This window comes from Echinops telfairi, unplaced genomic scaffold (genome assembly GCF_000313985.2).
Source record: "Echinops telfairi isolate 266 unplaced genomic scaffold, ASM31398v2 ScPeMD7_7458;HRSCAF=8496, whole genome shotgun sequence".
NCBI classification, from domain to species: Eukaryota; Metazoa; Chordata; class Mammalia; order Afrosoricida; family Tenrecidae; genus Echinops; species Echinops telfairi.
Window position 1 is genome coordinate 37,380,573 of NW_022111358.1, and position 26,762 is coordinate 37,407,334.

Below are 26,762 nucleotides of genomic sequence, written 5' to 3' on the forward strand. Positions count from 1 at the left end.
GGGTGGGGTGGGGGCAGAGTAAGGTAAGGACACTTTCTTCAAGTCCACTCTGGGTATTGGTTGGTGTGCACAAGACACATAAAGAAGGCCAACCAATGAACCAACCAACCATCTACTCACTCGACCACCAATTGACCACCAACCAATTAACCAGCCCAGTCAGCCACCCACTGACCAGCCAACCAGTAAACCACTTAACCTCCACTCATCAATCAACCAATCATCCAGTCAACTAATAACCAACCCACTAACTAACCCGCCCATTGGCACAAGGTTAATGCCAACTCATGGAGACACCATGAGTTTCCGCAGAACTATACCCCACAGCTGTTCACTGGCTGATCTCTTGGAAATAGACTGCCAGGCCTTTCTCTGGGCACCTCTGCTTGGAATAGAACTGTCTACCTTTTCTTTAGTAGCTGAGCACTTAACCATGAGCACCACCAGGAATCCCTAAAGGAAGGTGGAGACAGGGAGGCAGGAGGACTTTGCAGCAGCAGCGGCGGTGGCGCCGTGCTCTGAAACTCTCATATCCTGTTTGCCAATAAACTCAACTCATTTTCTGTCTTGTAAATGCCCTTGTTATCACATCCTATGTATCCCCCCAACTCGTCCCATTTGTTGGCAGAAGCAAATGTGCTTCTCCATGAAAGCAGGCCTTGTTCGCCCGAGTTGCTTGCTCAAGTGGGGTTGAGGAGGGAAACTTGGCTCTTTGTGTCTGCGGGAACAGCATGGCTCCTGGGCAGGCAGATGGTTCAGAGTCAAATGTCATCGTCACAATTCTAAAGCAGGGGAAATGACTCCAGGGACTCGTGACTCCCCAGCTGCGCCTTCCTGGGCCCTGGCTCCACAGAGCCTGCCTTCCCGTGTTTATAAACCCCAGGCCTCCCCTAACCGAGCCCTGAAAAAAACAAGAAACCACTCTTCAGGTGCCAGTCAAGTCTTCACACCATTGAGGAATTGTGGCCACCTGCAGACTGGCACCTCAGGTCGTTTGGTACGGAAGCAGGCCTGGGCTCCAGCCCAGTTGTAATGGTGGGGGTGGCGCAGGACCCGGCAGCGTTTCGCTCTGTTGTGTGCAGGGTCACTGTGGGCTCGGACGGACTTGAAGGCGCCTCCCAGCAGCAGAAGCAGGCAGCCTCGTCTTCTTCCTGTGGACCATCTGGTGCATTTGAACCACCCCCTTTGTGGTTAGCAGCTTGAGGGGCAGTGGACGGCTAAATGCAAGGTCAGCTGTTCAAACACACCAGCTGTTCTGCAGGACAAAGAGGAGGCTACGTGCTTCCTTAAAGACGGACAGCCGCGGAAACAGCCCGGGGAGCAGCTGTACGCAGTCCAACGGGATTGCTATGAGTCGGAATTAAGATGCAGGAGTGGGGGTTGTCGAAAAGCCTTGGGGAGAAGGTTCCCCATCCTGGGGTAAAAGCCGAGGGGTTGTCCTCCTCGTTGATGTGGCCTGACGAGGACCACTCCTCTCGGAACCCCCTCACTAGCTCCCTCTGTTCCAGTCACCCTTGCTTGTGTTTCCCCAGCCCTCACCTCCACCTTTTAAAACGTGTCTCATTTTTGTGGTGGTGCTGAGAATGTGCCCAGCAGGTTGGACAGTGACTCAACCATTTTATGTACGCCCTTCAGTGGCATGGATAGCGTTCTTCAAGGCGTGCCGTGATTCACATGCTCCCACCCCAGGGCCTTTGTCCTGGCTCTTCCCTCGACCTGGAATGCCCTTTCCCCAGGCACCCACTGGGCCATCCCCTGGCTCCCTTCCAGTCTTGGCTCAGTGCCATCTGCCACGAGGTCTGCGCTGGCCAACCCTCCCCCAGCACTTTCGATCTCCTCTGGCTTTATTACTTTTCTTCTTCTCTTAGCATTCACATATACTCGCATGTCCCACAGTCGGACTGTCTGAGCCTGCTACCACTGCCCGAACTGAGCAAAAGGAGTCACATTATACAGAGATAGCACACCGTAAAGGCGACGTGAGACGTTACCTGGCCAGCTAGCATTTCGTATAATAGGACGCCGTACGCCCACCAGTCCACCGACTTCCCATACGGCTGGTAGGCGATGATCTGTGTGAGAACAAACACAGGAGGTGCAGTTAGTGATCAACCAAATAGCCCAGTCGGAACAGGCAGGCCAAGCCGGGAGGCACTGACACACGTGTGGAGAGTTGTCCTTGATTTCTGCACCGACAATGAGACGGGCCCAGAAACATCACCCCAGGAGCCACTGCTCCGAAGCTGGCCCTTCCTCTGTGGGGACAAACACTTGGACCCGGAGGTGGAGTTCATGGTTTCGGAAAAGGCAGGGGTGATGGAGAGATGGCACAGGTGCTGCCCGGCCCGGCCCCTCTCACAGAGGCACTGTACAGGAGAAGGACACACCACCTATCCCTGCTCTGTCCTCCCGATTGTCCTTCTGTCTGAGCCACTGCTGCAGCCGCGGTGTCCATCCATCTCATCAAAGGTCCTCCTCCTGTTTGCCTCCCCTCTACTCTGTCAAGTAGGATGTCCTTTCCCGGGGACGGACCTGTCCAAAGTAGGGGGGACAAAGTCTGGCCACCCCAGGTCCTTGTGAGGATGGCGAGGCTTTGTCTCTTGGCCTCTTCAGTGAGAGGGGCTGATAACTAAGATGGTCAGACTATGTTGCAACATGTAGCTCCATGTGATGATGATGATGGTGGTGGTGATTATGATGGGGAGGAGGAGGAAGAGGAAGGTAAAAAGACAGGGGGAAAAACACATTTCAAAAATGTTTTGACAGAAATAGAAAATACAATAATCAAATGCCACATTTGGACCTTGTTTGAATCTTGATTCAAACCTGCCCATTGTAGAAAAAAGGATAACAGGCCCATTAAATTGTGGCCTGGAGATGAGGTGTTCAGAAGGGATTCCTGCCAGTTTTGCTAGGTGGGCAGGTAGGTCTATGGTGTGGTGACTTGTTAGAACGTGCTCTTTTTACTGAGGTGCTTTCTGAGGAATTTAGTGGGGGGGAGCAGTGGGGGGATGGCAAGGTCCCATGGAGTCTGGATACTAAAAGACTGACATTTGCCAGCGTGGCCTGGCTTATTAAACACTGGCCTCCTTACCTCCCCTCCCCAGGAGGCTGTGCCCATGCCTGATGCTATTGAGGTGAGGATATTCAAAAAGTTTGTGGGAAAATGGAATGAAAGGATCGTGGCCTCCCCCTCACTCTCTTGAAGCCCCCTGGCACCAGGAGAAGCTCAGCCCAATCTGCTGCCATCCAACATCCACATTTGTCTCTGGAAGGTTCTAGGGCAGCGGTTCTCAACCTTCCTCAAGCTGCGACCCTTTCATACAGTTCCTCATGTGGTGGTGACTCCCAACCCTAACATTATGTTCGTTGGGACTTCATCACTGTCATTTTGCTACTGTTATGAATTGGGCGACCCCTGTGAAAGGGTCGTTCGACCCCCAAAGGGGTTGTGACCCCCAGGTTGAGAACTGCTGGTCTAGGTATGGCCTGTGAATGGCGTGGTGAGAGCTCCTGGGACACGTGGACCATCTCTGCCCGCCTGCCCACCTGCCCATCTCCAGGCCTCGAACGCATCCCTGCAATTTCTCCACGAAGAACCCACAGGTGCAAGCCCCTGCCACTTGGCCGGCTGTGGGCGGCCACGAGGGAGCACGTTTGGATCGGGCAGCTCGGCATACACTCCCTTGAGGAGAAAATGGGAACCGCAGGGACTTACAGGGAGGTTTGCCTGTCTTTGCAAGCAGGCATTTGTTCTTTCCTTCATGTCCTGTCCTTAAGCAAACAGAAACACTTAGAGACTCATACGAAGAAATGCATTAAAAAGAAAACCCAGAGCTGGTCCCCAGTTTAGTGCCAAGAGGTGATTGATGCTAGGACTTTGGGACGAGGCACCCAGGTTCCCAGGCAGGCAGTGATAGGGCCTACAGAGCCCCGTTTAATAACCCAGTCGTCCCCCAAAAGGCCTGCACCGCTTGAGGCCACTACCCTCTCCCAGCTTAATCAGGGTCTCCAGCACTAGTTAAGGGTGTGTATGCTTATGCACATATGTGCACATGTGCATATATATATATACATATACACATATGTGCACATGCATGTACACACACACACACACACACACACACACACACACTCGAAGAGGCTTCAAACCATTTGTGAAAAGTCATGCAAAGATAATGGAAAGTTTCCATTTTTGAAGTCCCCTCACAGTCACATATATACATGCAGACACTACAATTATTTCCCAGAAGAAGAAACAGAGGCAAGGAAAGGTAAGAAACCTGCCTGCCTGTGTCCCACTTTGGAACCTGCCCCTTGGAACGGGCATAGTGCGTGCAGGAGCCCTGCTGGCCCAGTGGGTTGAGTGTTGAGCTGTTAACACAAAGGTAGCCAGTTCAAACTCACAGGCTGCTCTGTGGAGAAAGACAAGGCAGCCTACTTCTGGAAAGATGGACAACCTTGGAAAGCCTAGGGGGCAGTTCTCCCCTGCCCTAGAGGGCCGGCGGAGTCAGAAGTGACTGAGTTGTGTAGAGGTTGGGCTGGAGTTGTCTAACGTGTGGTGAGAGTACCCTGGCTGACACGTGGTTATGGAAGGGAATCTGCTGAGACGGGATTCTGGGTCTGGCACCTCTCACCAGTCTTCCACACAGTTAGAGCACTAAACTCCTGGCTTCAACTTAATCAGAAGGAGCTCTTCATTTGAGGGTAACTGTTGAGTCTTTGCCTCGGTCAGGTGGTCAGCCAGGAGGCTCTGCTGACCTTGGTTGGGCTCTCTCACCTACCTGGGAGTCAGCTGACCAGTGACCAACTGCAATAAGTGGGCAACGTTTCAGGGTTTTCTGCTTTGCTTTGTTTCTAAGGTGGAACAGAGAACAGAGCTGCTATATCGTGTCAACAGAGAATAACTGAAATACCTTCCCACCTACAAGAATTTGCCTAGTTACAACAAACAAACAAAAACACGGAACACCGAAAGGTAATCAGGATTAGGAAAAGAGTTTAAAGTGAGCCTTTCCTGTTCTACTCCTTACTCCACGTTTAGCATTACACCATAGAGAAGCTCTGGTGGAGCCGTGGTTAAGTGCTCCACGGCTAAGATACAGGGGGTGGTTTGACCCCACAGCTGCTCTGCAGGAGAAAGATGTAATGGTTGGCGCCATAAAAACCCACCGGTTTGGAAACCTACTGGACAGTTTTAATTTTACAGGGTCGCTGTGCTTTGGAATCAACTCAATGGCACCGGGTGTGGGAACTCGTATTGAAGAAAATGCCGTCGTGCCCACCGACTGGTTTAGTGAGCAGTGACGACGTGGAGGAAAGGACACGTGCACGAGTGGGTGAAGGAGTGCGCAAATCCTTTCTCTAGGGGCACTCTCTATTTCCTGCACCTAAAACGGCGGAAGCGGTGCCAACCTGAATGAAATATGCTCGTTCTTTAGAATGGGAGCATTCATTCTGCCCACGGGCAGCTCTGGTCATCCAGGAAGGTCGGGGGCATCATGCATAACTGGACTTGATCCGAAAACTCTAGCGGGCTATGTGTATACATTCAAGACGACTATGGCTTCCACAGAATGGTAAGTTCCTTTCCTTAACTGTTGTGGGAAATCTGACTTGAATCGAACCAAAATCCCAGGGAAGAAATGTGTGGACAAGGGCAACAGCCTTCATGAGGCTCACCTCATCTACTCTGAGACCAGAAGAACTAGGTGGTGGTCAGCTATGGGTGATGATCCTTCTGATCAGTGCCCCAATCGATGGCCCCTGACTTCCTGGACCAGAGAGCAGAGGACGCCTGGGACACTCTTTATATTTTGAACTGGACCCCTCCCCTGAGTTCGCCTTTGAACAAAAGAAAAAGACGGGTCTGCAAAATCAGAGCTCTCCCCTGTGAGTAAGGTGTCCCGTTATAAACCCATCTCTGGGAGCTTGAAAGGCCACGGTGACCTCGAAGGCAAGAGAAGAGGAGGAACAGGCAGGAAACTGGCATAGAGGAAGCAGACAACCAGAACACAATTAAAGTGAACGTTGATGCACTGTGGAGAAACGTCACCGAACGGCTCTGGGTCATTTGTGTTGAAACCATCCATCACAAACCTCATTTGCTGTGTAAACTCTCACTGAGAACCAAACCAAACATTATTCTGAAAACAAGCGTGTCTCACAAGATGGATGAGCCTAACTTTCCCCCATAAAGTGTCACAAGAGCTCATGTTTTCGCTTGGGGCTGTCAAAATGAGAGGCTAAACCAGTGGTTCTCAGCCTTCCTCATGCCTCGACCCTTCAATACAGTTCCTTATGTGGTGGTGACCCCCAATCATAAAATTGTTTTCATTGCTACTTCATCACTGTCACTTTGCTACTGTTATGAATCGTCATGTAAATATCTGATATGCAGGATGTATTTTCATTGTTACAAATTGCACATACTTAAAGCATAGTGATTCGTCACAAAACAATATGTCATTATATATTGTGAAATATTTATTTCTAATGACAAATTAAATTTTGTCTTGAAACCTGGTATAGCATAGGTAAAGTCTTCATACCGGGTACTCGTATGTGGGCATATCTGCATGTGGGTGGACCCGCCTGGAGACGGATAGAGGAGTGGAAATCTGTGTTTTCCGATGGTCTCAGGCGACCCCCATGAAAGAGTTGTTTGACACCCCCAAAAGGGTGGAGACCCATGGGTTGAGAACTGCGGATCTAGGACCAAGTGGTCAAGTTCCACAAACACCATGACAATCTCATATCCAAGAAGGGGCTTTGCAGAGCTGCACCCAAATTGGAAGATCAAAGACAAACATCCTCTGTGATGTCTGATGGGAAACGGGTTGTCTCCCAGGCAAACACTTGCAGAAGATAAAAAGATGCGACATATTGTTCTCAAGATGCTGTTGGGTAGGAATAATGTTAAAGAAGAAACCCATGGGGTGGTGGTCACCTATCAAAATGCCTCTCTAAGGAATCCAGCTCAAGCACAATAGCAAACACAAGGAAGTTAAGAAGATCCGGTTTGTACCGTCCATTTCGGAGTGCCTCTCTGGTGGTGTAGTGGGTGGTGAGTTGGGCTGTTAACCACAAGGTCAGCAGTTCGAAACCACCAGCTGCTCTGAGAGAGAAAGACAAGACTTTCTCTTCCTAAAAAGAGTTACAGTCTCAGAAGCCCATGAGGGCAGTTATTCCCTGGCGATGGTAGTGAGTTGTCTCAATTGAACTGTGGCCCCGTTGGCGTCCCCGAGTCAAAACCTCAAGAGGTGGTTCATCAGACTATCCAGACTGATTGAGACTGGAGGTCTCCCTAAGCCTACAGCCCTAAGACCGTCTTCAAAACTTGACCAGAAACGAACAGCTGAGCACACTTGTGGCTGAGTAACAAACTGCCTTCATGAATCATGGAGATCGCCTGCTAAGTCCTGCGCCACTTCAGACCCACCTAGATGTGCCCAAGTGGTCAACAGGACTTTAAAACAAAGACGAAAAGGAAGGTGGGGTGGGGGTGGGAAGCGTCAGGGAAACTAGATCCGAGGAACCTCCGTATCCAGATAGGAACTACTGGGAATGTGCCCACGGCGTGAAGAGTGTGATCCATTTATGCAGAAGTGTTAAATAGCAAGTTCAGCTGCTGCGCAGGCCCTCCATGAACACCCGATACAACGCCGTTTCACATTTCTTTAAAGATGTGTCCGGTGGACTAGAATCTCATCTCAAAGCAACACAGATAAATCTTGAGCTTAGAGATGATGTCTAAACGTCGCTTTATCCATCCTCCATTTAGCACATGCTTAACCTGTGCCCAGGCAAAGAAAAGACTCCATCTAAAGTTTGCGGGGAAATCCTGAAAGCCATTGTTCTCTCCTGGCAGTGGAGCTGGTAATTCCACTTCAGCTCCAACGGTACAAAACCAATGCTAATGGTGGGGCAGACCTGTCCTAGAAATGCGATTTAAAAAGGAGTCTTGGGGAAGAGGGGGAGAATTTGATGAAAGAGGCTCTCCGATGGCCCCGTTAGAGAATAAATTAGGATCCAAGGACATATCCCACCGTCTGATGGTTACCCTGCACCAACAGCCCGTGTGCTTATCCGACATTTCCCAGTCTCCTTTGCCCTTGGCACGGGGCCCACCGACCAGTTCTACAGTATCGCTTCCGGGTCGGGGTGGTTAAAAGCCCGTTTGCCTTTTGGAGGCTGTGGTTTCTGGATGGCACAGCTGCACAGTGGAGCCGCGCTGCCTGACCTGTAGTTGACTTAACGTGACAACAGGACGTGTTTGCTGCGATAACCACTGAGATCCGGGGGGCCGACTTGGCAGCTCGTGATGGCCACTCTGACTAAGGCACCTGCCGGAAGTCCCGGAAGCAAATCACCAACACCCAGTGTTTCCATAAAGCGTCTCTGCAAGGCAACGTCCCGGGGGGGAGTGAAAGCAGATTTGTGGGGCGCCTGCTGTATACCATCTACACTCCGTGCCCGCCGGTGGGGTCTGAAGGAGGGCACAGACCATAGCCTTCACACGTGCGAGGGGGAACCCCAAGTCTCTGCTCAGAGGGATTCACAAAGCGTACAAGTCACGGCTACCTGGCCAGGGCGGGGGCTGGGGTCTCTCTCTCTTCCTGGTTTGCTTGAGTATGTCAGCATGAAGTGCCAACAAGTTGGTTCCAACTCACAGTGACCCAGGTGTCAGAGCAGAACTGGGCTCTGGAACCATGGAAGGTGCAGAGTGCCACTTGCCAGGGGCTGGCTTTGCCCATCAATGGGCTTGTCTGTCCAGTGGCTCACCTACTCCACAGTAGTCACAGATCCTCCTCAAACGTGGGTCTTCAACTGTGGTAACAGGGTGTGCTGTCAGACCCAGCTGGAGAAGTTCCTCCCGAGTGAGTTCACAGTCTCACCCGGACTCACCTGCTAGATCAAGGTTCCCAAACACATTAGCCTGCCTGCCGCTGCCGGTTTTAATTAAAAAATTAGTCTGCGCCGGTCCCTGGCAATTGAAAATGTTTGTACCATCGCCTGAAATCCAGGATAAAGTGTGGGTGTCTGCTTGCGCCCACTTTGGGGAACACTGCTCTAAATGAAATGCAAAGGCCCATAGATCTAAACGACGGGTTAGGGGCGACGTCACTGCGGCAAATTCATTTTCAGAATAAGGCTTGCTTTTCCTTCGGTGCTCGGCTGCTATGCATGAGTCGCTACAATACTCTAAAAGCTTACTGCAAAAGGCGATGGTGTCAGGGAGCCCCACGCAAAGGTAAGCACGTAGGCAGGCGTGATTCCAATGGAGCGTGCCCCTGGCCCTTCCAGCCAACCAGACCTGCACTGTCCGACCCAGTAGCCACTGGCCAGCTGTGGCTTTGAACCTCTGAAATGGGGCTCGGCCACGCCGAGAGGTGCTCTACACGTCAAATACACATGGGATCTTGCAGACGGAGGGGACAGGAAAAAAACACCTATTTCATTAATGATTGAAAATGTGGTGACACATCAATCCCAGCTGCATAAGTCAATTCCAGCTCCCGGGGACCCCATGTGTGTCAGGGCAGGACTGGGCTCCTCGGGGAGGTTTTTGGGGAGTCCATGGTCAGGTCTTTCTTATGAAGCAGCTCTGGGTGGACGTGAAGCCCCACCCTTCACATACCTTGCCTGTTTGTACCACAAAAAAGATAACTTCTCAATTCACTGCATTTGTTCTTTTCTTTAAAAACAAGACAAACAGACAAACAAAAAATCCCCCAAGCCTTTAAAAATGTGGCTGCAAATGTCTTTTTGATTATGATTTGATGTCTCTTGGACAGACGGAGCTGGGCTCCTCCTTGGGGGGTGCTCGCTGGCACAGGGGGCCAGCTTCAGGCTGAGGAGCAGGCTCCCACTGAGGGATGGAGGGTGAGACACCCCCACCCCTGGGGCTGCCTGCCACCCTAAGCCCCAGAGCAGAGGAAGGCAGGCGGTCTGGCTGCTGGTAAATGGAGAGACAGAAGAGGAAGTGGCTTGGTGGGAAGTTGGCCGGCTTCCCTGCAGCACTGGGAAGCTTCAGAAGCAGACCCCCGACAGGGCCACTGTCATTCCGTTTTACTGCTGCTTGTCATTATGATCATTATTATTATGCTTCTATGAGCCAACTGCTGGGGACTGTCAGGATGTTACAAATGGCTGCCTGTCTCGGGAAAGTGAGGGATGAATGCGCTTTCTTTTAGCATGGGCACGGGCCCAAGGCAGGAAAGGGGCGAGGGGGCAGCTTCCCCCTTCTCACCCACAGTGGTTCCAAAGCCACCCACCCTGCCACCCCGGGGCCAGGCCAACTCACTCAAAGGTCGCCCAGAGAGGGTGGGCCTTTTGCAGCTCCCAGACCGCTGGCAGGTCGGGCCGGAGCAGCTTGAGGACAGCTCTGCGAGGGCACAGTTGCTGGCATCACCAGGGCAACTGTGACTAAGGCCACACTGGCATCATAGGTATCCCCTGGGCGCCAGGCCTTTCCCGCTGTTGGCTGGTTGAACTCACAAGACCCAGGGTTCTCAGGGAGGTGACCTTTTGGAAGCAGGTTGCCAGGCGTTTCTTTGTAGGCAACACTGGGCGGGTGGGTTGAGTGGCCAGCCTTTTGATTGGCAGCTGAGAGGTCAGCCGATGTGGCAGCCTTGGACACCCCGTGGGGCAGGTCTGCTCTGTCCTACAGCGTGGCCGTGAGTTGGAATCTATTCAGTGGTAGCGGGTTTGGGGTCTAGTTGGGGTCCTGAGTCCTGGGATGTTGAGTGCAGCGGAGGTCTCCTCTACTCCCTTGTCTGGGGCAGGACCACGCTGCTCCTGGGGCCTCGGGGGGCGTAAAAGGGAGACTTGATCCATCACCTGGGGTGCTGGACTGGGGCAAATGGCTAGACGCTCCAGCTGGGAGAATTAAAGACACACAGGCAGAAAATAGAAGCCACGCCAGGATGCGATCCACTCTGTGACCCTTAGTGGCATAATAGGACACGGTTGGGCCGCCAGCCACAAGGTCAGCGGCTCAAAACCACCAGCCGCTCTGCAGAAGGACGAGGCTTTCTGCTCCCGGAGTTCCAGTCTCAGAAACCCACAGGGGCGGTTCTGCCCGTGCTACAGGGTGGCTGGCTGCGAGTTGGCATTGACTCGATGCCCCGAGTTTGATTTTGATTTTGATTTTGAAAAGCTCGCAGAGCTGCACCATGGGAGGCAGACCACCCAAAGGGCAGCCAGGCCTTAGCTTTTTACATATCTCTCCAGTGACTGTGTCTGCTTGATCTTCTCTCTCAATCCGGGCCTGCTGGACCGTGACCCGCCACGGAGGGAAATTGGCCTTTGATTGGAAAAAAAAACCAAAAAGCCGACTCTGGGCTTATTGCTTTCATTCTCTAATAAAGCGGCCTGTCTGTCCTGCTGCCCACTCGGGCTGGGGGGCTGGAGCCCATCTCTGAGGGCTTGTCCTAGGTTTGATGAGCACCCCCTCCCCACTCCGCACCGTCTCCCCCTTCTTTTCAGTCTGGCAAGAGCTAATTTACTGCCTGACTGCTGCCAATGCATGCTGCCCGGCTCATTTTCTTCTTTACACCTTCCCTCCTCCCCATGCACCCCCACCCCCACCCAGAGCCAGGGACGGCTTTAGGGGCACCCAATCTGGTGCTGGTGCTAGGGACTGAGCTTCCTTGACTCTAAGACACTCAGCTTCCCGGACCCAGTCCATCGGTCCACAGCCCTCCACCCTCCCCTCTGCATCCTGTGGCTTCCCATCCTGTGGCTTTCCATTGGGAATCCTGTTGCACATATGTGGCTCCAGAGTTCCCACCTGGTGGTGCAGCGGTGAAGTGCTCGGCAGACTGCTAACTGATAGGAGGGTGCTGCTAACCCACCAGCTGTTCTTCCAAAGAAAGACGTGGCATCAGCTCCCGTGCTGATGACCCCCAAGCCAAACTCACTACTAGCCTGACTCAGAGAGACCCCACAGGGCAGGGTAAAACTGCTCCTAAGAGTTTAGCGAGACAGCAAATCTTTAAGGGCGCAGAGAGACTCATCATGCTTCTGCAGAGCAGCCGGTGGGTTTGAACTGCTGATTTTGTGGTTAGTAGCTCAAAGTGTCAGCCCTGAGCCAGTGGGATTCCTTAAGACAGCGGTTCTCAGCCTGTGGGTTGCGACCCCTTTGGGGGTCAAACGACCCTTTCACAGGGGTTGCCCGATTCATTGCAAAATTACAATGATGAAGGAGCAACAAAAATAATTGTATGATTGGGGGAGGAATAGAAGGAACTGCATTCAAGGGTGGTGGCATTAGGAAAGTTGAGAACCACTTAAGACCTTGGCAGTCTGATGGCGCGGTTCCACTGGGCTCTCCCTAAGGAATTGCCGTGCATCACAAATGGACTCGCGCAATGGTGCCAGAGCTCTTCCGCCAAGCTAAGACTGGCTCTGATTCACAGCGACCCCATGTGGGCCAGAGTGGATCCCTGAAACAGATGGATCCCTAGTGGTACAGTGGATTACGTGCTGGACTGCTGAAAACAGGATCAGTAGTTCAAAACTACCAGCTGCTCTGCAGGGGAAAGAGGAGGCTTTCTGTTCTCAGAGACAGTTACAGTTTTGGAAACCCACAGCAGGGGAGGCTGGACTGAGCTGGGGGCATCTTAATTACCTTTGCTCTCCCTCTGCAGGGGGCGCACACACACATAAGACCAGCCAGACCGACTGCCACTGAGTGGATTCTGACTCACAGTGACCCTATCCACAGGGTGGCTGGTGGGGTTGAACTGCTGACCCTGCGGCCGGCAGTGCAACGCTGATCAGATAGCGCCATCAGCCAGGGCACTGTCTCCCTCCCTCCCATGCAGGAGTCAGCATCTTGGTCACCAGGAGAGACTTGAGTTGTGATTAGAACCCAACACTCAACATCACTAACTGAGAGGGCACTGGATCCTGACTTCGTATCCCGGGCGGGAGCTGCCGTCATAGAATTCACACAAGGGGGTGGCACGGGGGGACAGGAGCTTATATGGGGGACAGGAGCTTATTTCCTCTCAGTTTCAGAGGCTCTCAAAACCCACTGCCAGCGAGACCCTGCTCTAGCCTCACCGTCATGGCGAGATCACTGAAGATCAGGGTGCTACAGCCAAGTGTGGTGAAGAAAGCAGATGGTGCCCGGCTCTCAAGTGGATTCAAAGCTTGTTTTCAAACAAGCAGCCATCCAAGCGAGGAGTCACATGGAAGAAGCACACCAGCCTGCGTGGTCCAAAGCTGACAATAACAAAATCCAGATATGAGGAAGGGAAAAGAATCAGCACTAAAAGTGTGAACACCTAATTGTGGAAGGCTATGGAGGGCCGTGGGCGCCCCAAATCCATCTGCAGAGCCTCTAGTCAGACTAGGCCACAGGCGAGGGACTCAAACCGCTTTACTCTCAGAGATTATTGTAAACTTGATTACAGGTGGATCGAACCACGGGATAAGATGACCTTTGGCCAGTTGACCTCCCTCTTGACCCAACCTGAATTTGCGCTAGGCTTAAATATTTCACCCTTGCTACATGACAGAAAGATCTCCTCTGGCTTTTCAAATATTGTTGGTGGCTTTTTCTTGCGTCTTATTCTCTTCTTCCGTGCTTTATTGTTTCTTATGGGTTTCCTAATTTATGAAGCACAGAAGGAGTAGATGTGTAGAGACAATAACCGAAGCAGTGGCTTATTGGGGTGGGGAGGGTGAGGGGAATTGGGGTGCAATGACTATGGGAGGGGCAGGGAGCACTAGAACTGACTGTGATGATGTGGACGCAACTCTGTTTAAAAGCAACTTAACTATGGAAGTTAGGATGTGTGAATTTTACTTCTAGAAATCTACTAGAAAGAAAGGAAGAAGCCGAAGTTGGCCAATGGGCACCACAGGTGAAGGAGGAGAACTTGTTGCCTAGGGGGCACTGCGTGGATGCCAATGGTGGTGGGGTGATTTGGAAAGGGTTCTCAGTCATGGCTGTACAACACAGAGTATAACTGATGGCACTGGATTATACCCGTAGAAGTTGTCGAGTGGAGCATGTTTCGTTGTGTATTTTTTGGCTAAAGTTAAAAAATATAATTACACCAGTAACAGTGAGGACAAGAAAGGAACGCTATTGTGGTGATGATGGTACAGCTCTTTTAGAGATGCCTGAACTCAGATTGTAGGATATGGGGACGAAGTGTCAATAAAATTTTAAAAAACAAAGACAAAGACAACCAATAACTCACTGCCATCAAGTTGATTCCGACTCAGTGCAAGTGACCTTCTATTACAGGACAGGGTAGAGCTGCCCCTGTGGGTTCCTGAGAGTTTAACTCTTTACGGGAGTAGAAAGCCTAATCTTTCTCCTTCAGAGAGGTTGGTGGTTTTGAACTGCTGACCTTCGAGCTAGTTAGCAGCCCAATGGGCGACCACTGGGTGGAATTCAGAGGGAAGGCCCTCTCCATCCATCTTGGGAGATACACTTGTCTCTCTAAGCTTTTTTGCCTTCAGTTCCTTGGCGGCCATGGGGCATGTGTCTTCCCTGGGTAGAGGTCTCGCTCCTTTTACATCTCAAATAAGACCAGCTTCAGACTGCCCTACACTGATGTGGCCTCATTAACATATCAAAGAAAGTCTGATTCCAGGTGAGATTGCATCCCTGTGTCGACCCCAATCCGACTCACAGCTGTCCAGTCCATTCTGGCCCGCAGGGACCCTAGCGGACAGGGCGGCACCGCTCCCTGGCGTTTCAGAGTCTGAAAGGCTTTCTGGGAGCAGAAAGCCTCCTCTTTCTCCGGACGGGGGTTCACGCCACCCACCTTCCGGTTAGGAGCCCCAGGCTTAACTCATGGTGCTACCAGGCCCCTCCCAGCCCCCGACACACAGGTAGAGGTTAGGATTTACAACACATTAGAGGGGTAGAGGGTGTCAAAACTCAACCCACCACAAAGCTCCTGACCACCTTCTCAAAGACTCTCACATGTCCCTGAAATGTTAAAAAACATATATATTTTTTATGTCAAAGGTCAGAGCCCCCTGCGTGTTGGCTCCAGGGGCCACTGGGGGAGGACAAGGGCCCTTCTTCCCTGGCCGCCCCCCTCAGCACCACGCCATTTGTTGGTGGCATTTTCCGCCTCGGCTCCTCTTCCTGCGGCCAGGAGCTACCACAGTGACAATCGATTTCAAGGCCTTTGAACAAATAGCCATAAATATTTAAGCCTCTGCTTTGCTTATTAAAGGAAATGCCACCTGAGATAATTATTTTGCCCCTGCCTGACAGGAATATTTACAAGAGGAAAGGATTGTTTGACCTTTGAACAGTTCAGAAACCTGCTCTCTTGGACGCCGCATTCGCTCCAGGGGTTCAGGTGCCAAGTGCCTGAATGAGTCCGAGGGAACCACACAAGAAAACGAGAAGGACGGTGGCGCACTCAGTTTCCCGAGCAGCCGGGTTTCATTTTTCTCATCTCAGGGGCCTTGGGACCTGTGGTTTCGGCTACTTTGTGGGTGGGGGTGGGGTGCCGCCCCCGGGCGAGGGTGAGCCTTGGAGGGCAGGGGCCATGCCGGGCACAGTCAGAGAGCAGAATGCTCTCATGGCCTAGTGGCTCCATGGGAGAGAAGCTCCATCCCGGCATGTCTTACCCTGCCAGCGAGGCCTGCTCCCGGTCAGCTCCTGTACTACCCGGAGAACAGACACCTGGGGGTATGAGCCTGAGAGCACTGTGCCCTCTGTACTTGCCAACACCCTTCTCCCAGGTTGTCCCAGAGGGGTGGCTGGCACGTGCCTACCATGCTGGAAGCTAGGCCCCTGGCATTTCAAACACCAGCAGCGTCAGCCATGCCTGAAACAGATTTCACCGGAGCCTTCCGGCGCACCGACAGACAGACTAGGAAGAAAGGCCGGCCCTTGGCCCCCGACAGTTGGCCAAGGAAAACGGCATGGGTAGCAGGATCCTGCCTCGGACTTTGGTCCATGCCCCTGGGACGAGTCAGCAAGAAGGACTAGTTGGTGGAGATGGACATCCTCATGTGCAGTGAGCTAGTGAAAGGTGGGGGTGGGGGCCCTCAGTGAGGTGCACCGGCACAGTGACCACTGCAGCGGGCTCAAAGGCACCCATGATCACGAGCTGGGCTTAGGATCGAGTAGCGTTTCCCTGTTCTGGCCTCATGCAGATGAACTTCAGAGCGCCCTTTGTCCCTAACAATGCGGCCATGCCCTGTGCCCGAGCTCTCGCCGTGCCTGGCGGGTGTTAAACAGGGCCAGCTCGGCTTATAATCACAGCCGCTCAGTGCCTGTCAGCCGGTCACTGGCTTCAGAATAAATGCCGTGTTTGGATGAGCTGGGTCTTACCGTGCCGTCTCCCTGTTCCTCGCGTTTGAAAAATAGGCCTCTTTTAAGCTTCCTCTTTAGGCCTGCCTGCCGGGACCGACATGTGGGTCCTTGGGATGGGGATTGCAGGGGTGGGGGGAGGAGACCGCCCCAACATGCTACATGTTGAGAGGAGGTGTCACGTTTGGCCACGTGAATCTGAATCTACGTGCCTAACGTGAAGCCTGGCGGGCGCCCTGCTGGTGTAGCAGACACGGTGGGGCTGCTAACCGCCAGTTCGAAGCTCCCAGCCGTGCCTCGGGAGGAAGATGAGACTGTCTCTGCGCCGTCTAGGGCTGTCTCAAACCAACCAGAGGTCCTTCACAAAGGAATGAATGCAAGTTCATTTCTGTTCTAGAGCTGATCAAACACAAACCCGCAAAAAGCAAACCCCGCAGAACAGAACCGGTGTTGACCTGTGGCAACCTCCGACGAGTGAGAGCCACGCTGGGCTCCGTCAGGCCTTCGGTGCCTGAGTTTCTGGAAGGAGACAGCCAGCTCTTTCTCCCTTGGAGCCCCTGGGTGAACCAGAGCCACCTCTAGGTGAGCAGCTGGCCACCTAGTGACAACTGAGGGCCCACTAGGTGCACGGTGTGGTCGCAGGCACTGAGCCCTCCAAGGACGTCCACAGGGGGGCTGCTCCCATCCTCAATGCGTCGCCCTGGACATGGGGATCAGCGAAGTTAAGTCGCTTGTCAGAGTCCCCACAGCCTCTGAACCACAGAGGCAGGACCGACGTGCAGGGGCTGAGCGTCTAGGCCCGGGCTCCTAGCCGGGTGGGTGCACGGAGCGTGCTCCACCCAACTGCCATATCTGCCACCAACAGCTAGGTGTGAGGAAGACCCAAGAGCTACTGAAGCCTTCAACCTGCAACGCTGGGAAAAAGTAATCCACACACTGGGCAGCCAAGCAGATCGGTGTTGGAGAACGGCAAGGATGCTGTGTTGGGGGCAGGCGAGATCAATCTCCCATATTCTGGACGTGTGGTCAGCAGGGGCCAGTCCCTGCCGAAGGCCCTCGTGCTTGGTAAGGTGGAGGGACGGGGAGAGAGGGGAAGGCCCCTGTGGTGGTTACACCATCTGGTGTCAATTTGGGACTTGAGAGGATTAAGAGCAAAGGGGTGGAGTCTAGTCTGTCCATCGGGTCACGGCCAATGAGGCCTCTGTGAGCATGGCCTTCCGCTGAGGATTCTGGAAAAAGTCTGGCATTTCCTCTTTGGAGGTGGGAGACACTAACCCTCTCTCCTGACTCACTCCATTGGAGACGCTCTACTGACAAGGCTGACTTCCTGCAAGACATCCCTGAGGAGAAGCCACATGGACCTACAATGATGCAGCCCTGTGTGCTGGAGAAGCCACGCAGAGACCCCTGCCAGCCCTTAGATGCTTACAACCCCACTGGATCCAAAGACTTTCTACCCACTGGCCTGTGATTGCCCTGCACTCAGGGTCATTGGATGTGCTTGTGAGTCTGGAAAGGACTTTATATATTGGTATTGGACATATGGGCTAATATTGGACTTATAGGCTTGGACTGGACTGGGTTGGGATGCTTTCTTAATGTACAATTACCCTTTATATAAAACTCTCTCTTATACACACCTGAGTGTCTATGAATTGGTTTCTCTAGTCTACCCGGACTCACACAGCCTGACAAGATGGCCTGGCACAGCAGTGGCGGCAGTGGGCTCCCACAGAGCAGTGGCCGTGAGGCTGGGAAGCATTGCGTACTATGTGCATGTGGTCATCATGAGTTGAGATGCTGTCGATGGCACCGGAGACCCACCACCACCGTGAACCCCACCCTTCCACCACGCTGGGACTCAGGCAGCACAGAGCCCTGCATCCACAGGCCTGTGGGGTGGCAGGGTGTCTATGAGACCATGACCCAGGGCAACAGCCCGGCCTCTCCTCGCAAGTAAGAAGCTGTACACAGAAGACAGACAATGATCCAAGATGTCAGGGAACAAAGACGGCGTGGTGCAGGTTAGAGACAGGCAGTTTTGGAGACGCTTGGCTGGTCGTGACGCCAGTCCTGTCCTATAAGAGTAGCTCTGGCCACTCTTGATTGGACCAAAAAGCCAGCATTGGAATCACCTTCCAGCCCAGCTTTTCCCACACAGGATATCCCACAAGCAGCTCTCACCCTCTTCTCAGCCCAGGAGGAGTCTCCTACACGGACTTCACCGTGACCAATGTCAGCAAGACACCAGAGATCGTTAATGTTTACTGTGCCAACCTGGCCGATAAACACATGTGGGATTAATTGAAGGGCAGAGGGATAAATGGCTCAGTGAGCCTCGCCTTTCTAGTTCTCGGGTCTCTTGCTCTCTGATGGTCGGACCAGGGTGCAGCTGCCTTAGCCAATTCCCTGCTTCAGCTGGCAAGGCTCGCTTCCTGCTGGACTTCCCTGAGAAGCCACATGGACTTACCCCGATGCAGCCCTGGGTGCTGGGACAGCTGCGTGGAGATCCCTAACAGCGCTGAGATGCTTACACGCTGAGATGCTTACACGCTCACTGATTCGGCTTTCCTCCTGCAGTCGGCGTCATTGTGTGTATTTTGTGAGATGGAGGAGGACTTTGTAGATTGGTGTCAGACATATGGGCTAATGTCAGACTTATGGGCTTGCACGGTCTGGGTGGGATGCTTTCTTGATGTGCACTTACCCTTTATATAAAACTCTCTCTTACACATATTTGTTTCTGTGGATTTGTTTCCCTGATCTACCCAGACTAACACAACATCTACTATACGACCAGTTCACATCCACCTGGCTTGCAACTTGGGCTCCAGTGCTGGTTCAGGGGTCATTCCAACACCACCAGTTACAGCTGTCTGCCATCGGGGGTGGCGGCAGACAAGTGCCATCAGAAACACTCTTGCTTTAGATCCCTAGGGAGCTTCAAAATAAGGCCCAATGAAAACAAAGGTCTTTCTGGGGATCTGCTGGCTCGGTCATATGCTAGGCAGAGAAGTCAGCTCAGAAGGTTGCCATTGTTTCTTCTTATTATTCTTATTCCAAAGGAGCACACCTTAGAGATTTCCTTAAAGGACACAGGATGGTCAAGCAGACTTATTATAAAGAAGTTCCAAAATGGTCTCGGGGAGAAGGCCGGGGGAAGTGGTGCTGAGGGCTGGTTCTCCATCGGGACAACCTGCCAGCTCATTCGCTGTCAGGGCTGCCCTGTGAGGATCTGACTGAGGCACTGGGCCCCACCCTGCCTGCAGCCCTGACCTCGCCCCTTCAGGCTTCTTCGTGGTCCCCAAACTCCCAGAACACGATTTCAAAGAAACACAAAGAGAGTCCCCTAAGGATGCCCAACAGAGTTCTTCGGGGAAAGGTCAGAGAGATGGAAATACCAGTTTGGGAACTGTACAGACCTCAAAACCAAGCAACTAACCGAACAAAACCCAACTCAATTGCCATCGAGGAGATCCTGACTCACAGCGACCCATCAGGACGGGGTAGGACTGCCCCCATGTGAGTTGCTCAAACTGTCACTCTTTATGGGAGGAGAAAGTCCTGTCTTTCTCCCTTGGTTGGTGGTTTCGAACCGCTGACCTTGCGGTTAGCAGCCCTATCAGGGTGCTATGGGTCGGAATCCACTCGAAAGCCAGGCCGCAAATTTGGTCTAGACCTACATGGAGGAGGTGCCAAGAGGCAACAGCTTCACAGTTGCTGTATTTTGTGAAGGAAGATTCCCTGCGTCTGTCGCTTATTTCGAGGTGCACCCTTGTGCCTATACGGAAAGCTAGAGACCCTGGAGACAGTGGATCCTTCCATTCTCACAGCCTCTGACTCAGCGGCCCTCCCGTCGGAGCAGAGACGCGTCAGCGTCGGTGGTGTGCCCCGTGGGTGGGTTCCAAGTGCACTTTGGAGAGGGCAGCCGTGCATGCCTGCAGAACAGGGGTCCCCTTACCTCGGGGGCGATGTAATCTGGGGTCCCACAGAAGGTCCTGGTGGTGACGCCATCCATCATGTGCTCCTTACACATCCCGAAGTCGGCAATCTTGATGTGCCCTTCCGAATCCAGCATGACGTTATCCAATTTCAGATCCCTACAGGGAAGAGGCCAGTTTCAGGGCCTGCCCGAGACATTGCGGCTGAGACCCACGTGGGTTACACTGGCTCTCTGCCCGAGGGGCCCCTAGTACAGGGAACACCAATGACCGTGTTTTCCTATCTCCAGAGGCACAATGCCCGGGACATGGCACATAATCAACACATGCTGGATGAACGGATCGACGCCCGAACTTGGCCTTGCATGAGACGCACCAGAGATTCCAATGCTGTCAGTGGGAGGAGAGGCGCCCTTGTCATTTGATGTATTTATAGGCTGCCTGGGGGTTCCGGCACCCAGGGAGGTTTCCCAGATCCGGGTGTTACAACCACTCATTTCACTGGATCCTGCATGGGTCCCCGCATCCTGCACAGGGCCCCATTTGTATCCGGCAGTCTCCAGTTAATCCTGGTGACCATTCTCCTGGCTCAGGCAGCAGACTTCCACTACTGCTGAGGGCCGGAAGAACTGAAGCCGACATCTCCCCACTGCCTCTCCCCTTCTCCTGCTGAGCACCTACAGCAGAGGGAGGCAGGAGCTCCCAGTGGGAGAAGAACACAGTTTTCTGGTAGGAAGCAGAAATGAGATGCGACATCTCTGAGGCCTGAAGGCAGCACAGAAAGGCCACCAACCCCGAATCTTAAGTCACCCCCACAGAATCCGGGGCCCCAGAGGGCCATGGAACCCCCCGTGCGACGCGGAGGAGAAGAGCATCAGAGCACGCACCTGTAGATGATGCCTCTTCTATGAAGGAAGAACAAGCCGATGGAAATCTCTGCTGCGTAGAATCTGCAAGAAACAATGAAGGACGGCACTGAATGGGCAGGGTTTTGGGTGTCCCCCATGCTCCCCGGAGGCCCCCACCCCCACCCCGTACTTCCTCCCTCGAGCCGAGGCTTCGGAACGCTGCAGCCGAGATCCGCCTTGCCCTACACTTATTCTTCTGACTCCCTGGCCGCCTCTCCTCCAATTCAGGACTCCAGCGTCCCCAGCATATGGTGACACACCTGCTAACGCAGCGGATGAAAGTGGGGAGACGGGCCCGGGAATAAGTCCTGCCTGTCTAGGGCAGGTGGACAGGTGATCCACTGCTCCTAGTGCAAGCTTGGACAGAGGGCCTGTCTACTAGGCTATTCTACGTCCAGACGATTCTTTGCATCCAGGGGTGGGGCCTTTCACCACCGCCTGGCAGATAGGGTGCCAAGCCACTCCTTAGCTGGTGAGCTCACCCCTCCTCAGTGACACAGCCACCCATGCTTGCCCTTTCCCATGAACCCACTGAAAAAGACAAGCAGCCAAGCCCCTCGAGTCAGAGCTGTCCACAGGTGGCTCAGAAAAGGATTCTGTCAGAGCGGTGGTTCTCAACCCTCCTTGTGCCGTGACCCTTTCCTACAGCTCCTCCTGTTGTGGTGACCCCCGCAACCACAGAATTATTTTTGTTGCTCCTTCATCACGGTCATTTTGCTAGTGTCATGAAACGGGCAAGCCCTGCGAAAGGGTCATTCGACCCCCAGAGGGGTCGTGACCCACAGGTTGAGAACCGCTGTGTTAGAGGGTCCTAGAGAGAGTGGGTGGGAAAGTCAGGGCAGGACTTGAGCTTCAACAGACGGGTGGGATCTGCAGGATGAGGCCTAGGGTCGCTAATGAGTGGGAATCCATTCCATGGCGGTGAGATGGCCCGTAGTCACCTTTCATCCCGGAACAGAACTCCTCCCTGCACGTTAGAGCCATCAACCTCTGACCCCAGGACAAAGGTCAGAGGGTTGGAAAAAAAGGAGGGAAGGAAACGGGAAACGCAGGGGGGACGTGGGGACTTGAGGGGATGCTGAGGGAGCTGCATGGGATGAGTTGAAACAAAAAGTGGAAGAATGGTTGAATGTAAGACTGATGGTCTGCTTTGCAAACGGTCATCCACACTGGTTATCAAGAGTTAAGAAGAATTTGTCCATAGGGGCCTCTCAGAAACTTGGATTCAACGCTGGCCAAACTCAAAACCCACTGCTGTTCAGTTGTTTCTGACTCCTAGCTCTGAGTGACCTGGGTCCGGAGGCTGAAACCTTCACAGGAGTGGACAACCTCATCTTTCTCCCATGGAGCAGCTGATAGGTTCCAACTGCTGACCCCGAGGCCAGCAGCTCAGGGTGAGGTTTCAAAATGCCCAGCACTCAGGAGTCCCCCAAAGTCTGAGAAGCCACAAGGCTTGTGCCTGAACAAAGATCACCCCCAGGATGGTTAAAGCCAGACGCCAGGCTAACCCTGAATGGAAGACAGAACCCACAACATTAAAGACTGAACTCATAGCAGGAGGGAGGGGCCCTGCTGAGGCTGGAAGGAGGATGGGGCAGTGACTACCACATGCTTTCCGTGAGCTTCCCGGAAGTTTTAAAGCAAAGCTGTCCTGCCACGCACACAGGAGGAGAGGAGATCGGGACCAGCCTCCGTCACAGAGCTCAGGGCTGCGCTCGGCCATCAGGGCTGCCCTGGGCTCCTCAGGGAGCTGTGGAATTGAGCTGTGCCTTGTGATCTGAGCCCTCGAATCCTGCCCGACTAACAACTCCATGCGAGAAGGGCAGGCCTTTGGGGACACCAACAAATAAACAGAAGTACAGGAGTCCTCCCTGCAGCCACTGCTCAGGCCAGACATCCCGTAGATGCCTCTGCTGATGGGAACACCAGCCGAATCCCTGTCACCGGCATCACCTGTGGTTCCTGGGACTCCAGGGACTGCTGGATGCTAGGCATTTAAAAACCTCTCACTGTGCTGCTAACCACAAGGTCAGTGGTTCGAACCCACCAGCTGCTCCTTGGGAGAAAGCTGAGGCTGTCTACTCCTGGAACTGTGGCTCCCCGTCAGGGAAATGAAGATGCTGTGGGTGCACACTTGCCCCTACTGAGTCCCTCCTCTGGACTCCCGTTGGGAGTCTGTGTCACCCAAGTGAAGAGGCTTTTAAACAATCAAAAGATTGCTACTCACACTGCTTGTGGCTCCTTAAATTTCCCGACTTGCTGGATGTGGTACATGAGATCTCCACCATTGACGTATTCCATGACGAAGTACAGCCGGTCCTGGGGACCAAGGGACAGGGTGTGAGGGGGGGCGGGGGGGCTCCTGGGCAGGTTGCACCCCTTTTCTAGACTCTGATTCTCTTGCTCATTAGTAAAACCGGTGCAATGTGGAGCCGTTAATAGGCCCCTCTTTCCCCCAACCCACCCAAGGGATTCTGTGCTAAACCGGATGGTAGGAAGGCCTTGGGAAGGATGGAGCCACTGCCCCCCTAGTGGTTACACACACTTCCTGCTCTAGCACACGCGTGTGCCCCTTCTCTCCTGCACACAGAATCCACAGGCCCCCCGGGGGGGATAAAACCAGTTTGTAGTGTTAGGGGTTGGGGCGGGGGTGGGGGCGGCTGACACCAGCGTATCATTAGCAGCCTCAGAAGAGTGAACCAGCCGCTGGGCCATGGATGCTACACGAACAGTGCTATCCACAGTGGCGGTCTGCCTGCGAGGGTACCCGGAGGCGAGCCCAGCGTTCTCGGTGCTTCCACGATCTGCCCCAATATCACTCACTGTTGCTTGTTCTCCGTGCCCGGTGTGCTAAAGGACAGCCAGCCCCCAGGAAGGGCATAGATCACAGCACCACACAGCTCGGACAGCTGGGGCGATTCAGGTCAACCAGCAAAGCAACTAGGTAGAGAACAAGCCAGGGGGAAGCCGACCTCTGCTCCCTTCTAGACACCCTCACCCTCTCGTGGAGGCGTTTCAACGTGAAAGCGTCACACAGGGAGGGGATGTGGCCACGCTGCTGCTGGCCGCTGGCTCTCCTGAGAGCAATTCAAGTTTCATCTTGACTTCCGTCCTCTGTGGCCCTCGGGGACGTCACGGGGGCGCAGGGTCCTGGCTCCCTTCCTAGCTTACTGCTCCTTGTCCCCAGGAGGGGCCTGAGTCAGAGTGGGGGGAGCAGCTGGGAGGAGGCTGCCACCTGGTGGTCGTCACCTACCTCCGCAGCTCCACACTGGACAGGCTGCAGCAAGCTGGTGGCTACCATGCCTCACAAAGCATTAAGGGAAACTAGAGTATCACTGTCCCACCAAGGGGACGTGGAGAACTACGCGTGACCCTAGCAGTAACCATGCTGCTGTTGATAACTTCGGTCACACACCTGGACACACTGGGACAACATGTGGCCTGGGAGCTTGCATCAACACCGTGACTGATGGCTTTCAGATTGGCCTAGTGTGGCCTGTGGGGTTTCTGAGTGGCTCATTTGGGGAAGCAGGTCACCAGGCCTTTCTCCCTCCTCTGTCTTAGCTCGGAAGCTCCGCTGGCACCCGTTGAGCACCCCAGCCACCCAGGAGCCTCCGGCTGACACACAGGGCTGGCAGCTGTGCGTGAGGGGCACTGGCTGGGAATTGAACCAGGTCTCTTGGGTGGAGCACTGAACCACCACTGCTATGTAGCTGCCATTACGACGGGGCTTCTTTGAAGCTTATGGGAAAACGGAATGAAAAGTGCATAGCTTTCTCTCCCCCACCCCAGCCCCACCGCCCCCTGCGAGCATTTTGAGGCACCCTGGTGGTTCCCGGTTTCTGAGGCCTGTCTCAGAAAGGACGGCCTCTGAGGGGTGGAAGCGTGTCCATGGACTGCGCTAAAGTCTCTTTTCCCTGCAGGCCACAGGTTTGTCCCCACTGCTGACGGGTCCGTGCCCTAGGGCCTGGCTCGCCCTCTGCTGAGTTGTACTATAGGACAGGGTCAGCCAGCAAACCTCTGTCAAGGGCCAGAAAGGAAATGTCTTAGGCTTCGCAGGCCCACCCTCGCCTGCCCTGTCTTTGTGGGCTGGAAGCAGCCATCTGTGACAGGTAAATGCGTGGGGACACTGTGCGCCAACGGACCACGCTGGGCTTGACTCTCAGGGTCAGCACCAGCCGTTCTGCATGGACAGATGGGGCTGCCTGTCCTGTAAAGAGCTACAGCCTTAGAAACCCTGGGTGCTGCTCGACCCTGTCCCATAGGATGGCTGCCAGTCAGAATCAGCACCTCAATGGCAGTGGCATTCATACTTTTAATGGGTACTCAAGTGCAACCTTCATCTAATTTCCGCATGCCAGGAAATGGTCTTCCACTCGGGCTCTTTCCACCCTGGCCTCACTGATGATACAAAATATGCCACGGGTCCCGCTGTACCAATGCCTGCTACGCGCCATTCAGCAATTCCAGGCTCACTCCTGGACAATCCAGTCTCCTACCTTGACAATGCAGTGAGTGGTGGCCTGACTGGCTGTTTTAAAGAGCCAGGCTAATGTCAATGCCATGATGTCCACCCATCTCCCTGGGGGTTGTCCCGGCACTCACCCTCTACCAAGCACGATGGCCTCCCCACAGAGCTGCTCTTTCCTGCCAACATGCCCCAGGGAGGGAAGCGGAAGTCTCGCCATCTTTGATTTTAAGGAGCCTGCTGGTTGCGGCTCGTTGATAGTGGATAGAGCCTGATTGGGAAGCCGTCGCTTTACAGGGCGGCTGTCTGTCTTATTTGGACCGTTCTGTCATGTTTGTAGTTGGGTCTCAGAGAAGAGCCTCTCACTAAACTTGCTGTCATCACAGCGACGCCGCCAGGCAGGGCAGAAACAGCCCTGTGCGTTCTTGAGACTGTAACTCTCTCTCTCTCTCTCTTTTTTTAAGGAACAGTTTTATTGATATAACATTCACATCTTGACACAAAGGATGTTTGTATGGATTGTGATAAGAGTTGTACAGATCTCCCATAAAATGATTAAAAATCTCAAAACATTCACGTCTCCCGGGAAAGCCCTTTCTGTCTTCTGTGGAGCTGGCTGGTGGTTTCAAACTGACAGCCTCACAGTTTAGCAGCCCCGCTGACAACCACGACCCCACCAGGGCTGGCTCCCCGGACAGTGCCTGGTCCCCCAGTGTTCCCCCAGCTGGAGGCGAGCTGGGAGGCCCGGGGTCCTCACCACAGTCTGGAAGCAGGAGTGCAGCTGCGTCAGGAAGGGCGGCTTGTCCAGCAGGGCCAGCACACGCTTCTCCACCATGGTGCACTCGACGTCATCGTCCTGGATCACCACGTCCTTCTTCAGGATCTTGATGGCATACAGCTCCTCCGTGCCCTTCCGGTCAGCCAGCATCACCTGGGGACAGACCGAGAGCAGCCTGAAGCTCAGGGAACAGACGGCTGCCCGGGTGGGAGGGCTGGGGGAGGGTGGGGCCCGGGAGAGACCCATTGAATGCGCATTTGTATACCTGTGGTTATGAAATGACCCACGAGCCTTTGCTTTATGGGGTGAACTCGAAATGCTGCACATCCCTGCCATCTAAAGGCCCCCAATTAGAGAGGCCAGC

At 53.7% G+C, this 26,762-nt stretch overlaps 1 protein-coding gene across 1 annotated transcript in view; it reads right to left on the bottom strand.

The window, feature by feature from the left end:
• PRKCA (protein kinase C alpha) overlaps positions 1-26,762 on the bottom strand; it is a 74,353-nt gene that overhangs the window by 15,632 nt on the left and 31,959 nt on the right. Inside the window, exons 7-11 of the mRNA XM_013005838.2 lie at positions 26,378-26,551; positions 23,380-23,471; positions 21,132-21,194; positions 20,265-20,403; positions 1,992-2,072 (exon numbers count right to left, since the gene is read on the bottom strand). Of these exons, the coding sequence (XP_012861292.2) occupies positions 1,992-2,072; positions 20,265-20,403; positions 21,132-21,194; positions 23,380-23,471; positions 26,378-26,551 (549 nt within the window). The remainder of the gene's footprint in view (positions 1-1,991; positions 2,073-20,264; positions 20,404-21,131; positions 21,195-23,379; positions 23,472-26,377; positions 26,552-26,762) is intronic.